General features: G+C 38.6%; 1 protein-coding gene across 7 annotated transcripts in view; it reads left to right on the top strand.

Annotated features, from left to right (window-relative positions):
* The window catches only part of MRE11 (MRE11 double strand break repair nuclease), a 77,275-nt gene that overhangs the window by 43,840 nt on the left and 6,542 nt on the right, over positions 1-26,893 (top strand). For all 7 annotated transcript variants that reach the window (XM_086678585.1, XM_086678583.1, XM_086678582.1 and 4 more), the window contains 5 exons: positions 1,083-1,145; positions 9,365-9,581; positions 11,059-11,142; positions 19,671-19,729; positions 23,034-23,098. In XM_086678585.1, coding sequence (XP_086534711.1) covers positions 1,083-1,145; positions 9,365-9,581; positions 11,059-11,142; positions 19,671-19,729; positions 23,034-23,098 — 488 coding nt within the window. The remainder of the gene's footprint in view (positions 1-1,082; positions 1,146-9,364; positions 9,582-11,058; positions 11,143-19,670; positions 19,730-23,033; positions 23,099-26,893) is intronic.

Raw genomic sequence — 26,893 nt, 5'->3', positions numbered from 1 at the left:
AACGGCCCCAGCTAAAGGCTCCCCAGAGAAGAGCCTAGAGTTTTCTGTCTAGTTGTAAATTAACTCAATCCAGTCCACCTTCTAAAATGCAATAGAACTTCTTATTTTGTTTTCATTTATTGGCTACACACACATACGCACACACACTTGCGCACACACACAATTGTACTCCTGGGGGACAGAGTTTGTAGCTATTTTGTTCACTGGTGTATTCTCAGTTCCTATAGTGCTGGACACATAATGGGTGCTCAGTAACTAGATGCCAAATAAATTATTAAATAAATAGAGCTTTTCTCTAATTATGTAACTGTACTATAAGAGCCTTGTTGAGCAACAATTAAAAAAAAATCTCTAGTATCCCTCTTGGTTCCAGGACCATTATCAGCCAGTGGTAAACATTCAGTAGTAAAGTGATCTTTAGAGGCCCACCCACTTCGCATTACCATTTCAGAGAGCCTCCTGAATCTCTTACACCCAAGTGCCTAAGAATGATTTGAGCCATGTAATAAATATTTCAAGTCTCTGAAAGAAGGGATTTTTGTTTTTAACTATTTTACTGAAGTATAGCACCCATAGGTGTTAAAGGACTTTTTCTTCTGCAGTTTGATAGACTTTTTCAGTGATCTGGAACATTTCAGCAGGAGGTAATACGGTTTTGCTTAGGGCCTATATAGTACAATTCTGAAATTTTAATGTAAATCACTAGAAAAATATGATTTTTTAGTCAGTGTTTTGTGAGACAAAACTGTACTTATATTTCCAAGTTTTTTGTTGTAATAGAAAGCATTTCTTTTTTTTTTTTTTTTTTAACGTTTATTATTTTTGACAGAGAGAGAACAAGCAGGGGAGGGGCAGAGAGAGGGAGACAAAGAATCTGAGCAGGCTCCAGACTCTGAGCTGTCAGCACAGAGCCCGATATGGGGCTCGAACTCACAGACTGCAAGATCATGACTTTCAGCTGAAGTCAGCCACTTAACTGAGCCACCCAGGCACCCCTAGAAAGCATTTCTTAATTGTAGCACATTTATATTTACATGATAGGAATAAGCAACATGTTTGTGATTTACTCTGTTTTAATACAGGTACGCCGTTTCAGAGAAAGCAGGCAAAAAAACACTAATGAAGAAGATGATGAAGTTCGAGAGGTAATTTCTGCTGTAAATTCTTGTGCTTATATGTCAATTTAAGTTAGAATGACTAGTAGGTTTGTTTATAGAGGAGTCAGTCCACAGGACCGAGGTTTGATTGATAGGACTGAGCAGGGATTGGCCGAGAATAGCTGCCTTTGATTTACACCAGCTCACCCTACCAGTATTCTGCTTGCTGCCATTCCCTTTTTTCCCTTTTGCTCTCCTCTAAAACTGATTTAATTGTGTGGGAGCAGGGGACATAGGCAACAAGAGCCCTTATTAATCAAAATAATACATAATTGTGATCAGAACATCTTAACCAGTGTAAGATGAAATCTAACCCTACCGAGCTGGTATTATTTTGGGTAAAAAGGAAGAAACATAGGGTCTTGCTAGCAGTATTACCATAGGTAAATACACAGTGTCCTCTGGGCTTTCTAAAATGTTGAAATGGGCTTGATCACCATCAATGCTGTCTTTCTCAATCTGCAGTTTAGAACTTCTGGTTAACGACCATTTACTTAAACTTTGGGCCTCTATGTGGTACTTGGTGAATTCCCTATTGAAACATGTTTTTCTGTTTTCCCATTTGTCCCTCGTGTTTTATGGTTGCTATGTAGTATTTAAAGGTTATCTTATAACTGATCTACTATTGGGACTTTGTCTTGATTGCTTTCATCCGTATCTGTTACAACCTCCTACTGGCATTAGCAATACAGATGTGGAAAGCATGTGGTTCGTGTCCACCAGAGACTCACTTTAGTAGGTGAAGCAGATGTATGTAGAAAGAAAATCGTTAAACATTATCATGACCGGAAGTGTCATCCTCACTGAATTAATACAACTATCCTACTAGTCCATTGTCATTTTCCTAATCAGAACTGCCCCTGACAGGTGGTGAGTTGGAAGGTGCGGAAGCACTTGACACATCCCTCATATTAACTTTTACAAACTCCACTGTTTTCTCAGGTACAAGCAAAAAGGAATTAATGGAAACCCCACCCCCCCGCCCCCATCACCACCACCCTTTAAATATTTTTTGCCTTGTTTTAAGCACACTCCTTAGGTAAAAGTCAATACCTGGGATACTAAAAAGGAAAAGAACCCTGCCTAAGGAGATGGGGACTCTGAATTTCCTTTTTTTGTCCTCTGAAAAGGAGTCCATTTAGTGGTTGATCTAGTGACGACTACTCGGTAATACAAAACAGCCTTTAATGTGAAGCAATTTTAGATCCTGACATAGGAAAGATTAGTTATCAGATAATTCTTCAGTACCATCTCTAAAGGCCGTTAGATAGAATTTTTTCTTTTTTAAATACAGTTTCTAAGTCTACATCTGATTTACTTCAATATCTGTCATACCATACTGGCTACTTTACATTTTAAGCTGATTCAGTAATGCATCTTACGTGGAATATTAAGGAGTAGGAAAGTAACATTTTTGGTGTTATTGTGGTTTTTTTCTTTCTGTCTTCCTATAAAAGTTTGATGACCTGAACTTATGGTGGGTGGAGTTGCTCCCCCCCCCAAATTATATCCCAGTTCATTAGAATATGTAGTAATGTGAAGTGTAATAACTCACTTAGTAAACTTTCTTTAGATATGCAAAGATAATCTTCTAAATGCCTAGTTTTGTGAGTTTCACTGGCTTCTTCGCGTTGTAAAAGTTAGCACTGTCTCCATCGTGTAATACAGGAGATTTTACAACATAAACTAACGTTACTAGCAGTAGGGCCAATACTGACTACAGGTTTTTCCTACCTCCTGCCTTTCATTGATAGCCTACAGTAATTGATCAGAGAACTAAAAACTACCACCATCCACTAAATTTCACATTCAACACTCCCGATGTCAGAGTCACTTCTACATGAATGTAGGAAAAAACAGAACACATGGCCTACTTTGTTTTATTCATTGCTGCTTTCAAGGAGAAAGGGCAAATGGTATTTGTGAAATTTTTATTTATTGAGTTTTCTCTATGTGTATCACACTATTTCAGTTTCCATTTCACAAATGAGACTGAGACCACAGTACAGGTTACCTGGTGGGGTGAAATTTTACCTTCAAGTCTCGACTTTTCCACCATACCACGTCCTATCACAACTCTGTATCATCATGACATTAATACAACTCATGGCAAGTGAATGGCTAAAAATATAAAATTTCTGAAAGTTTTTGATGTGCAGCACATGAAAATCACTGTTCCTAAAAAGCACAGGTATAACTGCTTTACCGTTTACAAGATGGTTTTGGGGAGCTAAGAAGAGGAAGCTATATAGATTAGGGATCCCTTACCACATTTATGCTTGTATTCATCTACGGAGTTCCGTTCAAGTAGAAAAGAGTTTGCTAAGTAGCAAGAGTGAATGCTACAGGAAAGAAATGACTCCTGATTCTTGGATCGTGTAAACTTAACTAACCGTTTCAATTTAACAGATTACGGAAGTATTTCTGGGCACGTCCTTTGTGTTTGGAGCCACTAAATTCAGTTTTTCATTAACCTTTTAAAGAATAAGAGTGAATATTTTATACAAGGAAGGTAATAGTGGACATGACAGATGGCATTTGGGAATTTTTCAGAAGAAAGCGCTTTTAAGTTTTGATTTTTCGGCTATATTTTAAGACATTAGCAGGTAATCGGGGTTTCCTAAGTATTTGTTAGCATTGCCATAGGATGTTATAAATGGTCTTCCTTCAGGATACTGCTTAGATTTTGTAATGGAGTTTGAGACTTTCCCAAGCTATAACCTCCAGCCATGGGGGTTAGCTTAAATTATTTAAACAAACAGACAAAAGCATTAGTCCTTCCAAGAGGCTTTAAAGGGTCTTGTGCACATTGGAAAGCTCTCAAGTATTTTCTTTAAATATAAGTTCACAGTTAAATAAAAGGCCAAACAGTGGATATTTGAGGCTTTGCAGGCCATCTATGCTCTTTGCCACATATTCTTCTCTGTGTAGGTGGTGGCTGTTTTTTTTTTAACAATCCTTTAAAAATGTAAAATCTATTCTTAGTCTAACATGTAGTCCATAGTTTTCCCAGCCTCTAGTTTCCTGTGCTTTACCTGAATCGGAGGCAGAGTTGATCCCCTTCTAAACTATAGTGCCAAGCACTGTCAACAAAGTGAAGAGGCGCCCCATATGAGGAGAGAAGTTATCTGCACATAATGTGTTTGGTAAATGATTAATATCCATAACATGTAAAGAACTCCTAAAACTTGATCACAACAACAAAACGCAACTTAAAAAGTGGATGAAGGACTTAGATATTTCTCCAAAGAAGATAAACGGGTGACCAATAAGCACAAGAAACGTTGCTCAACATCGCTAATCATTAGGGAAATGTAAGTCAAAACCACAAAGAGATCTCACTTCACATCTATTAAGATGACCATTAAAAAAAAGAACAGAACTAGAAAATAGTGTTGCAAAGAATATGGAAAAATTGCAACCCTGTGCATTGCTGGTGGGAATATAAAATCTTCTGTGGAGAATAGTATGATAATTCCTCAAAAAATTTAAAATAGAATAACGTGATCTAGCAGTTGCATTTCTAGGTATTTACTCCCAAGAACTGAAAGCAAGGACTCAGGTATTTGTACACCCATGCTCATAGCATTATTCACAATAATCAAAAGGTAGTAACAGTTGATGGACAGATAAAATGTGGTATGTGTGTACAGCAGACTATTCATTTAACCTTAAAAGGAGTGAAATTGTGGGGCACCTGGATGGGTCAGTTGGTTAAGCGTCCAACTCTTAATTTCAGCTCAGGTCATGGTCTCATTGTTCATGAGTTCAAGTCCCGTGTCTCTGCACAGACAGTGCAGGGCCTACTTGGAATTCTCTCTGTCTCTCTGTCTCTCTCTCTCGCTCTCTCTCAGAGTAAATAAAAATAAAATTTTTTAAAAAAGGAGTGAAGTTCTGATACTACAACATGGACGAAACTCAAAAATATCTTGAGTGAAGTAAGACGTAAAAGGATGATTGCTTGTATAATTCCACTTACGTGAGATACCTAGAGTAGTCAAATTCATACAGACAAAAAGTAGAATAGTGATAACTAGGGGATGGGGTAGGGAATGGGGAGTTACTTTTGTATATTTTGCCACAATTTTTTTTTTAAAAGGTGTAATACCAGGATAGGATGTTTTCGAAACTCATCAAAAAAGCACCTGAAAACATTGTCCTACTAGTGGATCTGCACTTAACAATGGTTCTGGGCCTACACTCATGAGGTAAATTAGAATTCCCCAACTAATTCTTAGAAGTAATGTACTTCAAATATATTTGTAAATTCCAAAGTCTGTTGCACAGAAAAGTAGAGTTAAACTATTTTAATGTAATGTTTGAGATGATAAAATGAAGGTCTAGTATTTAGACAAAGGCAAAGTACAAAATTTGGAAATGGATGGTGGGTAATTTGTTCCAAGGAATAATCATAAAAGAGCATATGCATTTTAGATTTTTGCTGGCTACCTCTCCATCACTTCAGAGATGTCACCCCAGTTTACATTCTGACCAGTATTTGGGAGTGTTTATTTCCCCACTTCTTTGTCATCATGATGTATTACTACATCTTTTGGGTTTGTTTTTTTTTTTCAATTTTTTAAAAATATTTTTGAGAGAGAGAGTGTGTGTGAGCAGGGGAGGGGCAGAGAGAGAGGGAGACACAGAATCTGAAGCAGGTTCCAGACTCTGAGCTGTCAGCACAGGGCCCCACACGGGGCTCGAACTCATGAACCGTGAGATCATGACCTGAGCCGAAGTCCGTCATTTAACCTACTGAGCACCCAGGTGCCCCACTACACCTTTTGATCTTTACAAATCTGAAGGGTGAGAAATTGTCTCTTGCTGTTGTTTTTAATCCGTACTGCCTTTGTTACCAGTGACTTTGAGTGGTTTTGTGTTTATAAATTATTTATATGAGACACCTGGTCATGTTCTTGGCCCCAAAATTTTTGTTTTGTTTTTGTGCCAAGGGCGTTGGTCTCTCTCACATGAAAGTGTGCACACACTCTTTGTGTGGTGAGGGGATAGCATATTTAGGGTATTTGTCATGCAAAAGAAGGGTTTTGGGGTTTGTTCAAATCCAGAATGGGTGATGAATTAAGTGCCTTTTTGACCCACGTATAGATAAACATGTGGGACTTTTCCTCCTTTGTTCTATTTATTGATTTGATAAATTATATTAAAACATATCCTATTATTGCCCCATCCTTGTTATCACTTTATGAGCCCCCTGATAATGGGTATACCTGATACGGTTTTTCCATATGTTCCTGGATTCTCTTTGTTCACTTTAATATTCATAAGTCAGATCCTGTAATTTTCTTTTGTGCATGCAGTCCTTTGTCACTTCTTCAGTACCAATGTTATGCTGCTTTACAAAAATAAATTGGAAGCTTTCTTTATGCTCTGGTACTATGGGAATAGCAGTGGAACGGTCTGTTCTTTGAAGATTTGATAGACTTTACCTGTGAAACTTTCTGGCTGTGGTCCTTTTCAGAGGTGTTGTTCCTTTAATAGTTTTCTCAGATTTTTCTTTGATGTTAGTCTGTTGAGACTGTGTACCTGTTCTTGGATCCATTTAGGTCATTTATTTTTCCAATTACTTAGGATTGAAGAGTATTTGTCAGGATTCTTGAATTTTCTGTCGATCTTTTTTCCCTCCACTTTCATTTCTAATGGTGTATATTTGTCTTTTCTTCCTTTTTGTTAAATTAGTGATCTTTATCAATATGGTTTTGCCCCAGAGGACCAGTTTTTAAATTTGCTAATTTGAATGATTTTTGCTTAAAATGTGTTTATGATTGTACCATCGATTTTTTTATACAAACAAATTAAAATATTTTTTTTAATTTTTTAATATTTATTTATTTTTGAGAGAGTGAGACAGAGCGTGAGCAGGGGAGGGCTAGAGAGAGGGAGACACAGAATAAGAAGCAGGCTCCAGGCTCTGAGCAGTCAGCACAGACAGCTCAAACCACAAACCACAAACTTAGGGCTCAAACCAAAAACTGTGAGAACCTGACCTGAGCTGAAGTCAGACAGACAGCCAACTGGCTGAGCCACGCAGGCGCCTTCCCCCTGCAAATTTTTTTAACGATCATTTATTTTGAGAGAGAGGGACAGAAAGAGACAGAGCACAAGTGGAGGGGTAGGGGAGAGAGAGAGGGAGACACAGAATCCAGAGCAGGCTCTGAGCTGTCAGGACAGAGCCCGTCATGGGGCTTGAAGTCACTAGCCCTGAGATCATGACCTGAGCTGAAATGGGGCACTCAACCAACTGAGCCATCCAGGCCGCCCCTCATTATTGATTTCTAATAGTTTCCTGTGGATGGGTTTTATTTGTCTAAACTTTTTGAATGCCAGATCTCCTTATTTGCATTTATTCTTTTTTAATAGGTTGTAGGCTTTCTTTGCAAACACAGCTTTATTTGTTTCGTATGTTTTGTATGTAGTATTTTTATTATTTTCTAGATTTCTACAATTTTAGTTTTGAGGTTTTGAGGCAAGTGTTTTTGTTTTTTTGTAAGTAATTCCTAATTGTATTCATGGTGATTAGGCAATATAATAATACTGTTAATTATTTAGAACTTACTGATATTTTTCTTAACACCCTATGATATATTAGCTAAACATTTCAGGAGGTCTTGCAAAGAAGTATATTACTTATTTTCAGAGTATAGAGTTCAACATGTATCAATTAGATCTGTCTTATTAATTATGTAATTTAGATCTCCTTTTTCCTTTAAAAAAAAGTACAAGTTCTATGTTCTATGTCACCACAAATACTAAATTAGCAAATACTGAACCATATTGCTGCTAGGAGAAAATACAGGATTAGGTTCCTGCCAACTACCGGTTCCACTTATGTCAGCTAATCAGTACATAACCTTTTTATGTGTGTTTCTGTTTAAAGACATCTTAATTAACGTATATATTGTAATTCACTAACATTGAACTTAGAACCAGCGGCCCCGTAACTCATACCTGAATGCAGCTTATCTAACGACATGTATGTCATCTGTAAGGCACGCCGCAGCCTGCTTGCACTTGGGAGCACTAGACAGCACTTGAGCAGTACACCGAATCACCAACCAAAAGCACAAAAGTGTGGGAAAACATGGCACTAAATATGCCACCAAAAGGACACCCGTTTAAAGTGTGAGAGCAGAAACAAGCAGGCAGGGTGTCCCGTTGTTCATCTTCATTGGGGAACGTGTGCGTCAGGAGACTCAGCATTTTTGCCACTCTGCGCAGGTCCACAGATGACTGCAGAAGTGTCAGGAGGATCGTTCTGGGGGTTGCAAATACAGAATCCGGGAATAAGGAGGATTCGCCATACTTCATCTATGACAAGAAAAATGAGTTGGAATCTTTTTCTATTATTTTTTCTTTATATCTTTTGTTGTGTTCCCTGAAGGTTTTTTTTGTTTTATTTTGTTTTTTACATAGTATTCAGTGTCGAGTCCTTCATGTAGTGAATTAGCTGTTATCTCCCTTAAGCTAAGATCATCCACCATCATCCTGAAGGTGGATGATCTCCCACAGCCCACTTTACTCCTGCTTCTGCCCTACCTGCTTTGTTCTCATCTCCTCATTTAGCCCCCTCTCCGCTTACTTTATGGTATCATAGAGCACTTAGAAATGTTCTAGCCACCTGTTCTTAGACTGAGAATTTTCTATTCCAAGCAAGAGAGACTACAGTCATGGTCCCTTGAGACGTATAGATCCATTTTAGAGAGCTCTATGTTCCCTGACACTCTTCTCAGCCTTGTTCCTCAAACAGGTCAGATCTTTGTTATATCTGTTAACTCTTCTTCAGAGAGTTTGTGTTTTGAAGTTGGAGCTATTTCTTATTTCATTGAAAGTGTATTGTGTCTTGTTTCTGTTCTCCTTGTTACCTTTCGATTGGGTTAAGGGAAGAGCTCAGGACAGCATTGCTTTTATTTTACCCTATTTTTAATCAGAAAATCTGTTCATTTCAGAGTTAAAATATTTCACTAAACCTCACACCTGTCTTTTTAGACAGTTTCTTCCCAAGTTAAAATTTGCATCTTCTTGGTCTTAAGCTTTTTATTCTTCTCCTTCTTGACATTTTTATAGCATGATTAGTGAAACAGAATGGTGTAGGCAGTTTGACAATATTAAATGTTATCTCAATGACCAAACTCATGACTTAGGATGCTGCATTGTCTGTTAATGTGTACTTTCCCTTCTTTCCCTCTCAGGCTATGACTAGGGCCAGAGCCCTCAGATCGCAGTCCGAGGACTCTGCTTCCGCCTTTAGTGCTGAGGACCTTATGAGTATAGATCTGGCAGAACAGATGGCTGATGACTCTGATGATGACATCACAGCAGCAGCCAACAGAGGAAGAGGCCGAGGAAGAGGCCGACGGGGAAGAGGGCAGACTTCAGCCTCGAGAGGAGGGTCTCAGAGAGGAAGAGGTTAGCCCCGAGTACTGTCTTTCACACACGTTCAGACTTGGCAGTTAGATGGGAAACACAAGATTGTATTCCTATCATCAGAATTTAAGTGATGCAGTCCTTTAAAACTTTGCTTTTGTAATGCATAAAGTCCATCTTTTATGTAGTTCTGATATGTGTGTTTTACATAAATATTAATGGCCATGTGCACATAAGGTTTTAATTTCTCTTCACTTTTTTTTTTAAGAACTTCACTATGTTTCTCACACAGTACCTTTTGGATACATTTAATGTCCTATTTACTCTCGCATGTATCAGGTAATGGGCAAATACGAGCTGCTAAGGAAAATGGCTACCTAATGACCATTGGCAGCAGAAACAAACTCCAGGTCATAAAAATTATTATTTCTGTTACTATCATAAGATACAAATGCCTGCATTTTTATAAAATAGCTTCTTTTATAAAGTAGCTAAACTTTTATAAAGTACACACATAAAATGTGTACAGAAAGAAAACTACCCTAAAACAATTTGAGGTTTTTTTTTTAATTAAAAAAAAAATTTTTTTAATGTTTATTTTTGAGAGAGAGAGACAGAGCGTAAACCGGGGACAGGAAGAGAGAGAAGGAGACACAGAATCTGGTGCAGGTTCCAGGCTGTCAGCACAGAGCCCAACGTGGCGCTTGAACTCACAAACTGTGAGATCATGACCTGAGCCAAAGTCAGACACTTAAACAACTGAGCCACCCAGGCGCCCAAAACAACTTGATCTCTTAAAGCAGTCATTGACATTAATTGCCATCAGTGTAGTAATGTGTCACTGTTTCCCTTAAATAATCCAAATAATGGAAAATTGGCCATCCAGTGGCTTCCTGGTGCATTATATAAATCATTTCTAGGAATATTTTTGAATTGTTTTTATTAAATATTTATCTGGTAAAATAGTATTTTAGTTAAAAATTTCCAGGGTGAGGGGCGCCTGGGTGGCGCAGTCGGTTAAGCGTCCGACTTCAGCCAGGTCACGATCTCGCGGTCCGTGAGTTCGAGCCCCGCGTCAGGCTCTGGCCTGATGGCTCAGAGCCTGGAGCCTGTTTCCGATTCTGTGTCTCCCTCTCTCTCTGCCCCTCCCCCATTCATGCTCTGTCTCTCTCTGTCCCAAAAATAAATAAATGTTGAAAAAAAAAATTTAAAAAAAAAAAAAAAAAAAAAAAATTTCCAGGGTGAGAAATCCTCATCCTCTAATGATAATTTATTTTCATTATCCTTAAATTTACAAAGTATTTCCTTAAATTTTGATTGGAACAGTATAAACCAAATGTGATAGAAGTATATAGTCTTTGAAAATTGATTAGCCTAGGTGTTTCTTGCTATATATGTCTTTGACTTTTTATACATAAACTATGTTTTGACATAACTATTTACATTTCATTTTGGCATTGTTTTAAAAAAACCTTGGCTATTGACGGTATTATATACTGACTGCTCACTATTCTAACAGGAAGCAGTAGTCTGGATACTTCTACTCGAAGCAGAAGTTCAAAGGCTGCTGTGTCAACATCTAGAAATATGTCTATTATGGATGGTGAGTATGGACTTGAAATGATCAGCTAGCAGTTATTTATCAATGTCAACATAGGAAGACCTAGGAATTCGCCATTAGTAAACCTCATCGGTCTGTGTTGCCATCACTGGGGGGAGTCAAAAGGATTATTAGGATTACAGGATAAATTATTTTTTTAAAGGTCTTTGCCGTTCATCAGAGCTCTTGAAAAGGGTGAGCCTTAAAAATTATTTTTTATAATCCCTTATTTTTGACAAATTTATTTCCTGTTTATAGAGGGATCATGAAGACCTAGAAATATGTTGTTGATGTATATGACCTGCTTAATATGTTGTTTACTTTCTTATGCTGCTTTGGTCTGACTCTACTGTTAGCACAGGGAAGTCATGTAATCTGTATTTAAGAGAAATTATGGTTAGGATTCTTTAAACTAATTTTGTGTGTGTGTTATGGTCTAAAATTTGACCTCAACCTAAGGGGACCTATTTTTAATAATAGCATAAAAATATAATAAGCTGTTTTTAAATTTTGAGATCACTCTAAGTTGTTAGTTTTATAAAAGTAACATTGTTTGGGGTTTTTTTCTTAATGTTTGTTTGTTTATTTAGAGAGAGAGAGAGAACCAGCAAGTAGGAGAGGGGCAGAGAGAAGGAGAGAGAGAGAATCCCTAGCAGACCGCATGCTGGCAGTTCAGAGCCTGACATGGGGCTCAAACCCATGAACCATGAGATCATGACCTGAGCCAAAATTAACAGACTGAGTCACCCAGGGGCTCCTAAAAGTAACATTGTTAAAACATGTGGTTATAGGGGCGCCTGGGTGGCGCAGTCGGTTAAGCGTCCGACTTCAACCAGGTCACGATCTCGCGGTCCGTGAGTTCGAGCCCCGCATCAGGCTCTGGGCTGATGGCTCAGAGCCTGGAGCCTGTTTCCAATTCTGTGTCTCCCTCTCTCTCTGCCTCTCCCCCGTTCATGCTCTGTCTCTCTCTGTCCCAAAAATAAATAAACGTTGAAAAAAAAAAATTTAAAAAAAAAAAAAAAAAAAAATGTGGTTATATGTTTTTGTTTACCTAGCATTCATAAAATGCATACATAGCCATATGCATTTTATTTATGTTATCTATTATTGAGGTTAATTATTGTCTCATTCATAGCTAGGATTAATTTTAGACAGATTGGAGAGTTGGACTAAATCTTACACAGTGAAATTTTATCAAGTGTAAATGTAAACTGCATATATGTTCAAAAGGACGGCTGTATAAAGAGTTGTGAGAGGTATGTGAGTTTAACCACATACTTAAATAAAAAAGACTAAGGTCAGTAAGAATGTGCAGGTCCTCCTAACTGTCCATGTTTACCGGTATTTTAACAATATTAATAGAAGTAGTGCCTCTTTGTAGCAAGGATGTTTTCCCTCTGTACTTACTTTTGGAACTGTGTTTCAAGAAGGATATCAACTACATATGATCATTCAGAAGAAAAACCATATAATAGGAAAAATGGTAGAAGGAACTTGAGATATCTAACCTGGGAAGAATTTAGGTCTTTATATAAATTCAGCTCTGTCCTGTGAAAGATAGAATGCGTTTGATTTGTATAGTCCCAAAGGCAGTGGTGTTAAATATTTTTTGAGTTCTGGATTCTTAAGAATCTGATGAGAGCTGTGTCTCTTCTCCTTAAGTAGGTGCTCAAGTGCAGGTGCACTCATTTCCAAAGGATTCTGGGACTTCCATGAAGTTCATCCATGAGCTCCAATAAGGATAGATTGGAAAGACTAGAAGCTTACAGATTTAAGTTTATTAACTGATAAAATGGATCCAGAAGACTTAAGAATATACTTCACCTACTCCCTCATCTTATAGGTGGGGGAGCTCAGCTAAGCAATTTGTACTAGGTTGATAAAGCCACTAACAATAGTCCTCATAATAGGTGATATTTATGAGAGTTACTGCATGCTTCTCAACAGCTCTCTGGTTAGATACTTACATTATCTCTCTTTTAGAGAAAAGGGAACTGAGGCTTTGAAAAGATAGGCAACTTACCCACAGTCTCACAACTGGGAAATTTTAAAACTTGGATTAATCCCACATTCCCTAGACTCTAGACTCCAGAACCAGGAGTTAGTCACTACTTGACCTTTGAACCACACTAGTTTAAGCTGTGTAGGTCCACTTATATGTGTGTGTGTGTGTGTGTGTTTTTTCTTTGATAAATACAGTACTATAAATGTATTTTCCCTTCCACGTGATATTCTTAATAACATTACCTTTTCTCTAGTTTACTTTGTTGTAAGAATACAGTATATAATACAATGTGAAAAATAAGTGTTAATCAACTGTTTATGTTGTCAGTAAGGCTTCCAATAAATAGTAGGCCATTAGTAGTTAAGTTTTGGGGGAGTCAGAAGTTACATGGGGATTTTGGATTGTTCAGGAGTCAGTGCCCCTAACCCCTGAGTTGTTCAAAAGTCAGTTGTACTACTGGTTTCCAGAACAAGGTAAGATTAGATACCTACCTACTAGTTCTCAATAGAACAGTCTTTGCATTATACAGAGTAACCTGTCTAATTAATGTGAAGATAGAGTCGACTGCCCCAGAAGGAAGTGAATTATGACGCTATCAGAGGAAGTTTTCCGCATTATTGGATGGCAACTGACATTGGAGGAAGGATAGAAACATTAGATCAAGTAAATGACTCTTAACCTTCTTATCGAAAGTTCTTTTGCTATGTTTTTCCTCGGTGATTATTCAGTACTTGAGGAGAGCCAGCTGAGATCTTTGTCTTTACTCCAAAAGCATGCTGTCTTTGTTGCCATTTAGGAAATGGCATCCAAAAAGGTGCTCTTGCATTCTTGGCAGGACTGAGATAAAGCCGAGAAGGAGAAAAATCAAAATGAGCAGCAGAGAAAGGATGTAGGCTGAGTTCAACAAGTCAGTCACACTTCTATGTTTGTTTATGTAGTAGTCTCTACATAGTGGGGTTATTTTACAAAATGTTCATTATAAAAACAAAAGCAGAGAGAGATAGGAAAACAAAGTGAATAAAATCTGTACACTTTCATGTTAAGCCACCACAAATTGGTTAGCATGTGACACAGAGGCATAGATGTTATAAATTACCCACCTGTCCCTCAGCCCAGACTGCCTTTTTTTTTTGTCCTGGCTTAATTGTTTATGCGAAGCTTTCCTTGGCACCAATGGGCAGAATTTAATCACTTAAAAATGAGTCTTTTGTTGTTAGGAAATGAGCTATATCAGTTAAGCTTGTTGCTTGCTTCCCCCCCCCCCCGCCCCGCCCCCCCCACCCCGCCCCAAGTAGTCTGTTTTTCCTCCAGCCAGCTGTATTTGGTGTTCTGCAGTTTCTCTACATTGAATCTAGATAGGGGATTCTCTTTTATCCTGCTTAGCCTTTATTGGGCTCTATGAAACTGAATTGGTGTCTTTCATCACTCCTACGAGTTCTCTCCCTTCAGATACTACCCCTGTGCTCTTCTTTTTCTCCTCCCTTCTGGGTCTTCACTTACATACAATACAAGAATCAATACAAGAATACAAGAATCACTCTGTCCCCAAGTGACTATTAATCTCTCTTGTATCTTCCATTGTTTTATCTTCCTGTGCTGTGTGATCTTCCGATTGACCCATCTTTTTTTTTTTTTTTTTTTTTTTTTTAAAGTAAACTCTAACCCCACTGTGGGGTTCGAACTTACAGCCCCCAAGGTAAGAGACACATGTTCTGCCCACAGAGTCAGGCAGGCTCCCCACACCCACCTATTCTTAAAGGTGTCCTTTAAATGTTTAATTTTCATTGTTTTTTTTTTTTTTTTTTTTGTGGAGGTAGAAATTCACATAGTTCTTTTGAAATATGCTGTGTGATTTTAAAAATTCCTTGCAGGTATTTTTAAGCCTGTCTGTAATTTTGTGTGTGTGCATAGTAAGGATACTTGTTTTCTATTCTGTGTCTAAGAACCTAGTGTCTGAATGTCTTTGGTCTCTTTTTATTGTCTATTTCTGATTTCTGTGTCCGTTGTTTCTCATGTATGGTGACATGTTTCCTTGCGTGTTTTGTTATCTGTTGTCCCTAAAAAAATCTCAGCAGGAATAATTTGAGGTCAAGGATGAAGGTAAGGTCCTCCAGACATGATTCCTATTTGTTTCTCCAGGCCTCTGGGGGCACCACAAGTCTTAGACCACATTAAACTATGTTTAAATTTATGACTTGAGGTTCAGCCAGCTGATATGTACTTGCAAAATCCTATTTACATCTACTTCCCTCTTAACTGTTGGGGTCCCAGCTTAAGGTAGGGAGGAAATGCATTAGCCACCCCTACCTTGTCTTGAGCAGGCCTTGACCTATTGTAGATAGCTCTTCCTTTCTCTATACAGAGCTGTCAAGACCAGTGTGAACATTTGTCCGGATCAACAGGTCCCCAGGAAAAAGGATTCTGCTTGATTCTCTGAGTTCAAGCTTTTTTTCCATTTTTGCCTGTTACTTCTTTATGTGATCAGCAATTAAATACCATTCAGAATTTTTTTTTTTTTTTAATGTTTGATGGAGCATTTTGGGTTGCTTTGAGCAGCAGTGTTTGTCTCAACAACCTAGCCCCCAGTAAACAAGTAGCAGAGGTTTTATCCGTGTTTTCTTTCTTTAAAACTTACATGTGACTGCCTCCTTTGCATCTAAAACTTTCTATCTCATACGGTTTTTTGTGAGCATTTTTTCACATTCTGCCATCAGCTCCTTTCAGAACTACTGCGCTTGTGAGGCTTTCCAAAGACCGTCTTTCCTGAGTCCTGCTGTTACCCATTGATAATGTGGAGTAAAGCTTCTGTTTGCATAGAGAAGACAAGAGACCAGTTATAGTGCCTTAAAATGTTCACTGATGTTCATTTTTTTTAAAGTAATAATAGTCATTTGTAAAAAGCAGCTGTAGATAAAAGACAAATTAATGTGAAACTTAAGATTTCCTGAATTATGTTTAGGAGAAAATCTAAATGTGGTGTCTTTTGCAGCAGATGGTGAGGTTAAGAACCTGGGGTTTGGAGTCTGACATGGTATGGTCGGCCAGCTCTTCACTGGCTGCCTCCATGCCCTTGCCCCGGCAAGCACCGGCAGAACAGGGACTGAGTCATTCTTTTTCATCACCGTATCCATAGTGCCTGGCATAGAGCAGATGCCCATTAAATACTGGAGAACGACTGAATAAAAACCCCTTAGAGATTGTATAGCATAAAGGTTAAAAGCATGGTTCTAAAGTCAGAGCTATTGGTTTGAATTCTGACTCCTTGATTTACTAGCTATGTGTCTTTCAGCACATTAATTAGGCTTTCCATCTTCAGTGTCCTCATCTGTAAGATGGGGTGATGATTGCATTGATCTCATTGGGTTATTTTGCAGATTAATGAGAAAATACATGTGGAATATTTGGTGTAGTATATATACATATTAAGCCCCCAGTAAGAGTAGACTGTTTCTATTCTATAAGCTTCGGATCCCTTAGCTATAAAATTGCCAGTATAAAATTGACTCCACAGAGAAGTTCGAAGTATCAAAAAAACTTACACATGTACATTACTTTGCACAGGATTTAGTAAGAATCCAAGGGAATGATTGCTGCTATTAGTATTAGTGGCAATGTTTACAATAAACTTAAGAAAATGGATGTTTTATAAATGTTAGTCTAAATTTGTCTTTTATGTAAATTCATTTGGTCTGATGGATTTACAATTGAACTGTCTCCAACATTGAGACTTTTTTTGAAAAGTGAAATAGACTTTTTAACACACATGTGTAAAACATTTTCATTAGGTTAGATTTGGTGGTAAGTCTCTGACAAAATAACCATGGGGTACTAACTGTATCTACTATAACTTCAGGACAAAAGCATCTTTAAAACTGTAGCTTCCAGTTCCCTACTGTAAATGGAGGTATGAAGAGATACATAAAGGTAAAATTCTATTATAACAAGCCCCATGGAGTGTAGAGATTTATTATTGTACCGGAATTGTATTGGGAAAGGTAGATATTACACTTACAGCCAGCAACAGTTATAAGTAAGAGTTGACAGCCCAGAGTTTTCCAGTGAAGGTTTTCTGTAGAGGATGGTGACTGAGTGAGTGGTACCTCTAACGACTCTGTGTTCAGATTTAATTTACCATCCTGGCTACCCCTACTCCATCTACTACCACTGCTGCTAGCCACATTATTTGAATGCCTGCTACATCTAGGCACTTGCCCAAACGATTTACATGAACTGCCTCTCTTTATCTTCTCAACCGTTTTCTGCATGAATTATTAACACTATTGTATAGGTGGGGAAACTGAGACTTAAGGAAGCCAGGGGGCCTTGGCTATAGTTACCCAGCTAGTAAGTCAAATGAGTTTAACCCTACAACCACCATACTGTATTGCTTCCTAACAGAACTCAGTGCACATTTTTCTGATGATTTAATTTACCTCACTGATACTTGTTGGGGATAAAAAGATAGGGCTCCTGTTTTCAAGGATCTGAGAGTTTGAGGAGTCAATTAGTGAATAATTATTGAGCAGAAATATGCTTTAAGAGTCATGATGGCTGGCTTTTTTTATTCAGTTGCCCTTATTTAAAGGTCTTTTGAATAGGGTTAGAATGTGAGGCTCCAGTAATTGAGAGTAGAGTAGATAAGACCTTTGCTTCTGCTCTTGATCTCTGTTCTCAAATAGACATCACAAGACTGGGAATAGAGCTTGGAATAGGAAAAATGAGCAGGTCATAAATTTAGGCTAGGTAGAAAGATTCCTGAGTTTTCAGACGACGGTAATTTTTAGCTTTGTGGGATTCTTTGAGTGTTTGACTTTTTCAAAGCCTCGTATATTTTTTTCCTCCTCTTCCCTTGTTGTTTAGTTTGGGGGTTGTTTTGGGGGGAAACATTATTTTGTATTAGGAAACTGGTAAAGCTTGGGAGAAAATAAACCTCTAATTGGCATTTTGAAGTTTCTTCTGGGTTTTAAATATTATGCACCCAATTCTGGGCTTTTTGGAGGAGAGGGGTTAGTTCCCCACACCACCAAGCAATTCTTGGACATCAGCTGGGTTTCCTACAATTCAATTCCATTCTGACACTGCCTACCCAGAGGTAGCATCGCATTCCATGGGTTAAGGGCTGCTTCCATTTCACGTGCTAATCATAGGTCTGCGTGGTTAAACTTGTGCTTCTGACTGGCTCTCAATCAGTTTTTCCCATAATTCCCTCTTTGGGTTTAGTTAATTTGCCAGGGTGGTTCACAAAACTCAGGAAACTAATTTATTCACTAAATTACTGGTTTATTACAAAGGATATTAAAGGATACAGATCAGCAGCCAGATAAAGAGATATGAAAGGGAAAGTCCTTGTATCCTCAGGGAGTTCAGGGGCTGGCACCCTGGCATGTGGAAGCTTTCTGATTCACTACCTTTAAGCTCGCCAGATCCCTCCTTTGGGTTTTTAAAGCAGCCTCCTTACCACTGATTGATTAAATCATGGACCATTGGTAATTGATTGCACCTCTGGCTCCAGGCTCCTTTCTTGGAAATCATAGGGTGGGACTGAGTTCCAACCTTTGATTTCCAGTTGGTTCCCTAGGTAAGCAGCCCTCAGCTGTAGGTGTAGTCCTAAAGTCACTTCATTAACATAGCAAAAGACACCTTTACAGCGCTCATTACTTAGGAAATTCCTAGGGTTTTAGGAGCTCTGCCACAAATGGGGACAAAGACCAAATATGTATTTCTTGGACACAGAATCCTAAGCAGGCTCCAGGCTCTGAGCTGTCAGCACCAGAGCCCGACGCGGGGCTCGAACTCACAAACCGTGAGATCACGACCTGAGCCGAAGTCAGATGCTTAACCGACTGAGCCACCCAGGTGCCCCTGTATTTCTTATTATAAAATCTGAAAATCATGGTTTTGGTCTTTGGAAAAATGAAGGGTTAGCTAAACTTCATGATTCTAACTAATTTTATAAAGCTAAAATGTAAGGATTTAAAGGGAAGTTTTATAATAGCATAGAAGATACACTGTTTTCTAGAATTTTCCTCTGGACTGTTCCTTAGGTACAGAATATGGCTAACAAAGTAGAGGAGAATAAGAAAGCTCTTACTGGAACCACATGGCTCCTAATATAGCCCTAGGGAAAGGTATTGCCAATTATAAGAGAAAGAAGGCACCTTCTGCCTTTTATAAGAGAAAGAAGGGTCACCTTCAATGTACGTGGAGTTAAATCAATTAGGTGATCAGATTTTAGCTTTCATGTATTTTTCTATAAAATGTTTCTAGTGTAGGTATGTTTATGAACACTGCTTGTTACTATATTTGAATTAAGCCAGGAAATCGTGATACTGGCAGCTAGGCATTGATTTATTTGAACATATAATTTGATGTCCCTTTAGATTTTACACAATAGGAAATGGTTTTATAATTGGTCATCATGGATATTTGTAGATAGAGCTTACAAAATCTTCACCTAAAGATGTGACAAATTTTCCTAAGTTATTTCAAGAGTAACATAATGGATGTTTCTTCTTTTGTATCCTAGCCTTTAAATCTGCAAGACAGCAGCCTTCCCGAAATGTTGCTACTAAGAATTATACAGAGGTAAGAAAAAAGTTTTTATAATTGGTTTTTAATAATTTATGCTCCTGCATTCTGAATTGTCAATCCTTTGATCAACAAAGTAAACAAGAGAAGGATAAGTGTGGAGTGTTAAAGCTAGGGAGAACTTTATGAATTATCAAGACAGTGCTTCTGGGATTTTTTTTTTTTTTAATAATGGATCTCATGATTAGAAAGCCATAAATGTATGTATCCAGGAATATTTTTAAGGATAACAGTGTTGAGCCAGAAAGGTCCGTGTGTGGAATATTAATATCGCACATAGGAGTTCAGTGCATATAGAGGTCTTAGTAAATCTGGCTATCTTTTGTTATTTATACTCTCGTAATACTATGGCTTGTGCCTTGATGGCTTGGAGCTAGACTCAAGACAAACCAAGCGGTCAGAATCTGAGGACCTCTGTGTTCAGATTTAAACATAGGCCCTCTGCACCTCCTTTGGATTCCAAGAATTTGTATGGGCTTGACTCCCCTATTTCCTTACTTTCAAAACCCACTCACTCCTAAGCCAGTGTTCTTCCTTCTGTGTCAGGGTTTCTCAGTAGCAGCACTACTGACCAGATAAGTTTTGGACCAGGTGAGTTTTACTGTGAGGGACTGTTCTGTGCATTGGCCTATACCCTCTAGATGCCAGTAGCAAGCCCCCCTAATTGTGTCAACCAAAAATGTCTCCAGACGTAAGTTTCCAGAATAGGAGTGGGGGTTAAAAATCCCCTCCAGTTGAGAATCTGTGGTCTGTATAATACCTGCCCCAGCAGCATTTTCTCAAATTTCTTTTAATGTTTTGAGTATGTGACACAATTGATCACCCCACTTCTCCAGGAAACTTCTGTCCTGATTTTCATTTTGTTCTTTTGTCTCTCTTCATCTTCCCCCCCCTTCTTCCTGTTGTCACTGATACGTGAGTGTACCAGTGCTAGCTTTTGTCCTGAGCTCCATTTTATTATTTACATTCAACTGTTGTCTGCTGTCACTTCAAGATCATCATATCTAAAAAAATTATCATCACATCCACACAGTAGCTTCTTTCCTAGAGTTTTCTAGTATAAGGCAGGAACATGAGTTCAAAAGGAACAGGTGGTGCTAAACTAACTTTTTTTTCACTTTTTAACTGTGGTTACACATTGGTAGATTAGAGGAGTATTGAATACATTTGATTCCTTCAAGGCACAGAAGACAATCTTCTGATAGTTTTATGACAATGCAGAAATATTGGCTGGATTCATAGCTTCTTAGACAACTGCATTTAATGATTTTTTTAATAGTTCAGTGTCAGCCTGGAGGGGGAGATCTCAGGTGCTGTCTTTTCACTGTTTTGTCCTCGGCTTCATTAGTTAGTTGACGACATAGCAACTAAGTGTATTAAATGTCAAGATAACACTAAATGTAGAGGAAGAAGTAGTATTTTGGATGTTAGTATCAAGAATCACAAATATCTTTACTGGGGCCTAAAACTACCAAATGGTGTTTAACAGGGATGAATGTCATAGAACGCTAGATATACAGTACTTTCCACATGGTCTTATACCAAATTTTAAACTGGAAATGGTCTCCTCACTAGAACCCAAGAAAATCACAGGCACTGTCTGCACGTGACCCTATGTGAGTCATTCACCTTAGGTGCCATGGCTGCCGTGGTGTCCAAGAGAAAGGCGAGTTCAAACACGTATAGAAAGAATACCATTTATGATTGAAGACATTGGAGGGAGGTCAGGCTAAGCTTCAGTTTTAACAGTTGCTCTTCATGGGGTTTCTGCCCCCTTTTTTTTGTGACTTTTTTGGTATATTTAAAAAAGATTTTTCTTGTGATTCAATTATTCTTTTTTTTTTTTAATTATTTTTTAAACATTTATTTTTGACCACCTTACACCTGTCAGAATGGCTAACATTAACAACTCAGGCAACAACAGATGTTGGCGAGGATGCAGAAAAAGAGGATCCCTTTTGCATTGTTGGTGGGAATGCAAGCTGGTGCACCCACTCTGGAAAACAGTATGGAAGTTCCTCAAAAAACTAAAAATAGAACTACCCTATGACCCAGCAATTGTACTACTAGGCATTTATCCAAGGGATACAGGTGTGCTGTTTGGAAGGGACACATGCACCCCCGCGTTTATAGCAGCACTATCAACAATAGCCAAATTATGGAAAGAGCCCAAATGTCCATCAATGGATAAAGAATATATATATACGTACATATATATGTGTATATATATATATACACACACACACATATATATGTACGTATATATATAAAAGAATATGTATATACGTACATATATATGTATGTATATATATACACACATACATACATATAATGGAGTATTATTTGGCAATCAAAAAGAATGAAATCTTGCCATTTGCAACTACGTGGATGGAACTGGAGGGTATTATGCTAAGTGAAATTAGTCAGAGAAAGATAAAAATCTTATAACTTCATTCATATGAGGACTTTAAGAGACAAAACAGATGAACATAAGAGAAGGGAAACAAAAATAGTATAAAAACAGGGAGGGGGACAAAACAGAAGAGACTCATAAATACGGAGAACAAACTGAGGGTTGCTGGAGGGGTTGTGGGAGGGGGGATGGCCTAAATGGGTAAGGGGCATTAAGGAATCTACTCCTGAAATCATTGTTGCACTATATACTAACTAATTTGGATGTAAGTTTAGAAAAATAAAAAATGAAATTAAAAAAAAAAAAAAGATTTTTCTTGAGATTCAATTATTCTTTTTTTTTTTTTTTTTAATTTTTTTTTAAACATGTATTTTTTTAAAGAGAGAGAGACAAAGCCCAAGCCAGGGAGGGGCAGAGAGAGAGGAAGACATAGAATCCGAAGCAGGTTCCAGGCTCTGAGCTGTCAGCACAGAGCCTGATGCAGAGCTCGAACCCACGAACTGTGAGATCATGACCTGAGCCAAAGTCAGACGCTCATCTGACTGAGCCACCCAGGCGCCCCTCAGTGACTTATTCTTTTTTTTTTTTTTTTTTTTTTAATTTTTTTTTTTTTTCAACGTTTATTTTTATTTTTGGGACAGAGAGAGTCAGAGCATGAACGGGGGAGGGGCAGAGAGAGAGGGAGACACAGGATCGGAAACAGGCTCCAGGCTCCGAGCCATCAGCCCAGAGCCCGACGCGGGGCTCGAACTCCCGGACCGCGAGATCGTGACCTGGCTGAAGTCGGACGCTTAACCGACTGCGCCACCCAGGCGCCCCACAGTGACTTATTCTTATTCAGGTGTTCCATTCCCATAAAAACTACTCCCTGTTTTGTTTGTCCCTTAGGTGATTGAGGTGGATGAGACGGATGAAGAAGACATGTTTCCTACCACTTCAAAAACAGAGCAGAGGTAGGTACGGTGACTTTGTGCAGAAAGAAACATCTGAAGAAATTTAAAATTATTCAGAGCTCTACTTACACATTTTTCTGTGCCATAGAACTTTTAACAGATTTAGTTTCCAACTGGTCAAGTAAATAGAGAAGTGAAAAATAGATGGTAGGCTGGTTCACAGAGTTGGTGCAGCATCATTACAAGTGATTTTCAACGGAACTTACCCTGTAATCTGTTTCCTTTTGTCTGTGTTACCCAAAGATTTTCCCGATGGAGTTCTGTATTCTCTCTAATTAACAGAAAATAATTTTGTATATTTGTTTATAGTTGATTTCAGCTTCTCTTCTTTGTTATCACATTTTTATATACTGAGTTACACAGGGTGCTGTGCTAAATAAACACTGAAAAGAGGATCATGTTGGCTTTTTCTGCCCTTGAAGCACTTGTGTGCTTTTCCCTGTCCTTTTGGTTTTTGCCATTTTTGCTGTTACTGTAAGGGTTGACTTAATTCACTATTGCCATGTTCTCTGTGTTCATGTTTCAGGGGAACACTGCTTAACGTAAGCTCAGTTAATGAAAATTTCTACTTAAGAAAATAATCAAGAGCTTCTCTTAACACAAATTTTCTGTGTGAACATTAAATTAGGTCTGATGGGGGACATAATATATGTTTTAGCATGGTTATTGCCTTTAGGCAGCATAAATTATAGTGGAAAAGAGAGATGAACACATTTCAGTCCATTAAAGGATGATGAGTCAGTACATAATCGTGTGCGAAATTTTATGATACAGACTAGGTGTGAGTGCTTATAGGCCCTTAGAAAACGGAGCAAGAATTGTGGGCTATGAAAAAAGAAAAGGCTTTATAGAATGACTAAAAGATTTTGAAGATAGGAATCATCTGGAGCAAAGAGGTGGAAAAGGACAGCTGAGAGTGATGGCCTGAGCAGGAGCTGTGGCACTAAGGGGGAGAATGAGAAAAAACTCTGCCTCCGTGTTTCTCCCACTGTTTTTCATGATCTCAGCCTTTTTTCGTTACCTAAGGATAAAAATTAAATTCGACTTAAATTAATTAAAATAGCCTAAATTTAATTTCTCCCTAACAAGAGAAATAAAATGCTAAAGAATGAAATTTTGCTGGGTAGGATTGAGTTTGGGAAGGGTCAAAACCATTGTAGTATCTCAGTATTTTTCACCCACCCCATCTCCCGGGACCAGTTTTCATTCCTTGGGTGTGATGTTGACCCCACCGAGAATATATGCTTTATGTGAATTACGGGTCTGTGTTGGAAAAATTGGTAGGTATAGTTCCCTATCCACCTATTTCTAGGGTTAAACAGTATGCTAGGAGCTGGGGCTAGAAATACAAAAGAAATGTTTCCTTCCTTCAAGGAATTTCCACGTTAGCAGTACACTAATTATAAGGCACTAATAATCCAACAAGATGAATGTTTTATTCCAGTGCATTGAAATCTGAGGGAAGTGACAGTGTCTTCCTAGAATAGGTCATTGAAGGCTTCACAAAGAAGGTAGGTCACATCTGGGCCAATGATCAACAGATGTGTAGAAATGCTTAAAGGAAATTGTAAAGAATTTCTTCTGCCGTTGAAGGTCTTTCTAGCTGGGCTGAGAACCAAATTGACGTGAGACAGATTAACAGGAGAAAATCAAATTTAATTTTGTACATGGGGGTAATCCACACAAACATGGCAATTCCAAATATATATGTCATTCTGAACTAAGGAGAAGGGGATGGGGGTCTGGGATGGCAAAGGGAAGGAAAGCAGTTCACAAGAAGATTATAAAAGTGTAAATGCTTAGTAAATAAATGTTTGCCGGGACATTCAGAATCAGTAGGACAAAGAGGACTTTGATCAAACAGGCCTTGCTAGGTTTCTCCTGTCATACCTTAATATATGTCATAATGTAATTATCTATGGTGATAGCTTTCTTTCTGGAACAGGTCCTCTACTAAACTCTTTGTAAGCATTTGAGGGAGAGGTAAAGAGCTTTTCCTGAATCTGCTGGGGTTTGATTGCTTCTTAATTCAAAATAATCTTCATGCCAGAGTGGCCCATCTTGGTGTGGCCTGCTCTTGGCCCCTACAAAGTTAACAGGATGCAGCAGTAAACAGTAATGTCATAGGCCACAGACATCTGCTCTGAAAGGGTGATCCGGAAAGGCCTCTGAGGAGGATACGTTTAGGCTGAAACCTTACTGAAAGAGACGTGGCCTTGCCTAAAGCACAGGGAAAGGCACATGTAGAAGTCTCTTGAAGAAACAAGCTTACTGGAGACTAAAACATGGGAAAGAAGGGAGTTGGTATAAGAATAAGAGAGGCAGGAGTATATCATGAAGCAGGAACAGTTGAGCAAGGTAAGGAATTTGGACTTTATTATAAATGCAGGGGGAACACGGAAGGATTTGGGGAGAGTAGTGGCTCCGTGGGATTTACATTTCTAAAGGCTCCCTGTGGTGCAGGAGGCAGGGCACCAGCTGGCTGACCTAAAAGGCCGGTGCTGCCGTGGGGAGTCCCTGGACTCCCTGGAAGAGAGATGATGGAGACTTGCGCCAGAGTGGTAGCAGGGGAAAGGGAGAGAATAGATGGTTTCAGGTTATGTTGTGAGGTAGACATGACAGCAGTTGGGGGTGGATTGAACATTTGGAGTGAGGAAGAATGGCGTACCAGGGTTGATTTCCAGGTTTCCTATTTGAACACTTACTGCCATACACTGAGAAAGGCATAAAAGAAGAGAAACAGATTCTCGTAAAGGATGATTGGCAGATAATCAAAAATTCAGCTTGAGACATGGAAAGTTTGAGATGCCTGCGAAATTGACTTGAAGGGGGTTGGTTATAGGCAATTGGACATCTGAGTCCAGAGCTGAGATCAGAGGTTAGGATGATCACAAAATTTACTTCTAAGCAGCATATAACTGATACACTGATACTTAATGAAGCCATTGGAATGGATTGATCACCTGGAAAGAGAAGGTAGAGACAAAAGAGGGCTTGTGTTCCAGTACCTGGGTTTCAACCTTTCGAATTTAGGAAAAGTAGAAAAGGCAACAAGAAGGACCTGAGAAAGACCCAGGAGAGTATAGAGTTGCCAAGGCCAATGCCAGCCTTTGTAGAAGGAGTACACAATACTGTGATGGGCTCAGACGCAGGTTAGATTGTATATTTGCAGTCCGTAGTTGAGGGTCATTGAGGTAGTTAGCTCATAGAAAGATTTACTTGAATTTCTCAGTCTTGAGTTACTGTCTTCAACTTGAGTCCAGTATCAATCAGGACTCCTTTGGTTCCAGTCGATAGAAACGTAACTCAAATTTGCTTAAGGAGAAGGAGATTTATTGAAAGAATATCCATACTTGTTCGGTCATTCTTGTCTTTAATTAAAGACAAAATCTGTGGGGCGCCTGGGTGGCGCAGTCGGTTAAGCGTCCGACTTCAGCCAGGTCACGATCTCGCGGTCCGTGAGTTCGAGCCCCGCGTCAGGCTCTGGGCTGATGGCTCAGAGCCTGGAGCCTGTTTCCGATTCTGTGTCTCCCTCTCTCTCTGCCCCTCCCCCGTTCATGCTCTGTCTCTCTCTGTCCCAAAAATAAATAAACGTTGGAAAAAAAAAAAAAAAAAGACAAAATCTGTGAATTAAAACACACAAAAACAGGTGTAGCCTTTGCAGGTTTTTTCAGTGGCGCCTCAGTAGTTGAGAGGAAAAAGAAGTTTAGCTTGCATGAAGTCTTTATTTTTCATTATTGGATGGTGAAAATGCAACTTCAGTATGTTTGACATATATTTTCAGGGTATTAAAAA

This window comes from Puma concolor, chromosome D1 (genome assembly GCF_028749965.1).
Source record: "Puma concolor isolate L17-30 chromosome D1, mPumCon1.1.hap2, whole genome shotgun sequence".
Taxonomy (NCBI): domain Eukaryota; kingdom Metazoa; phylum Chordata; class Mammalia; order Carnivora; family Felidae; genus Puma; species Puma concolor.
The sequence above is the reverse complement of the archived record's forward strand: the minus strand, read 5'-3'. Positions and strand labels throughout refer to the sequence as shown.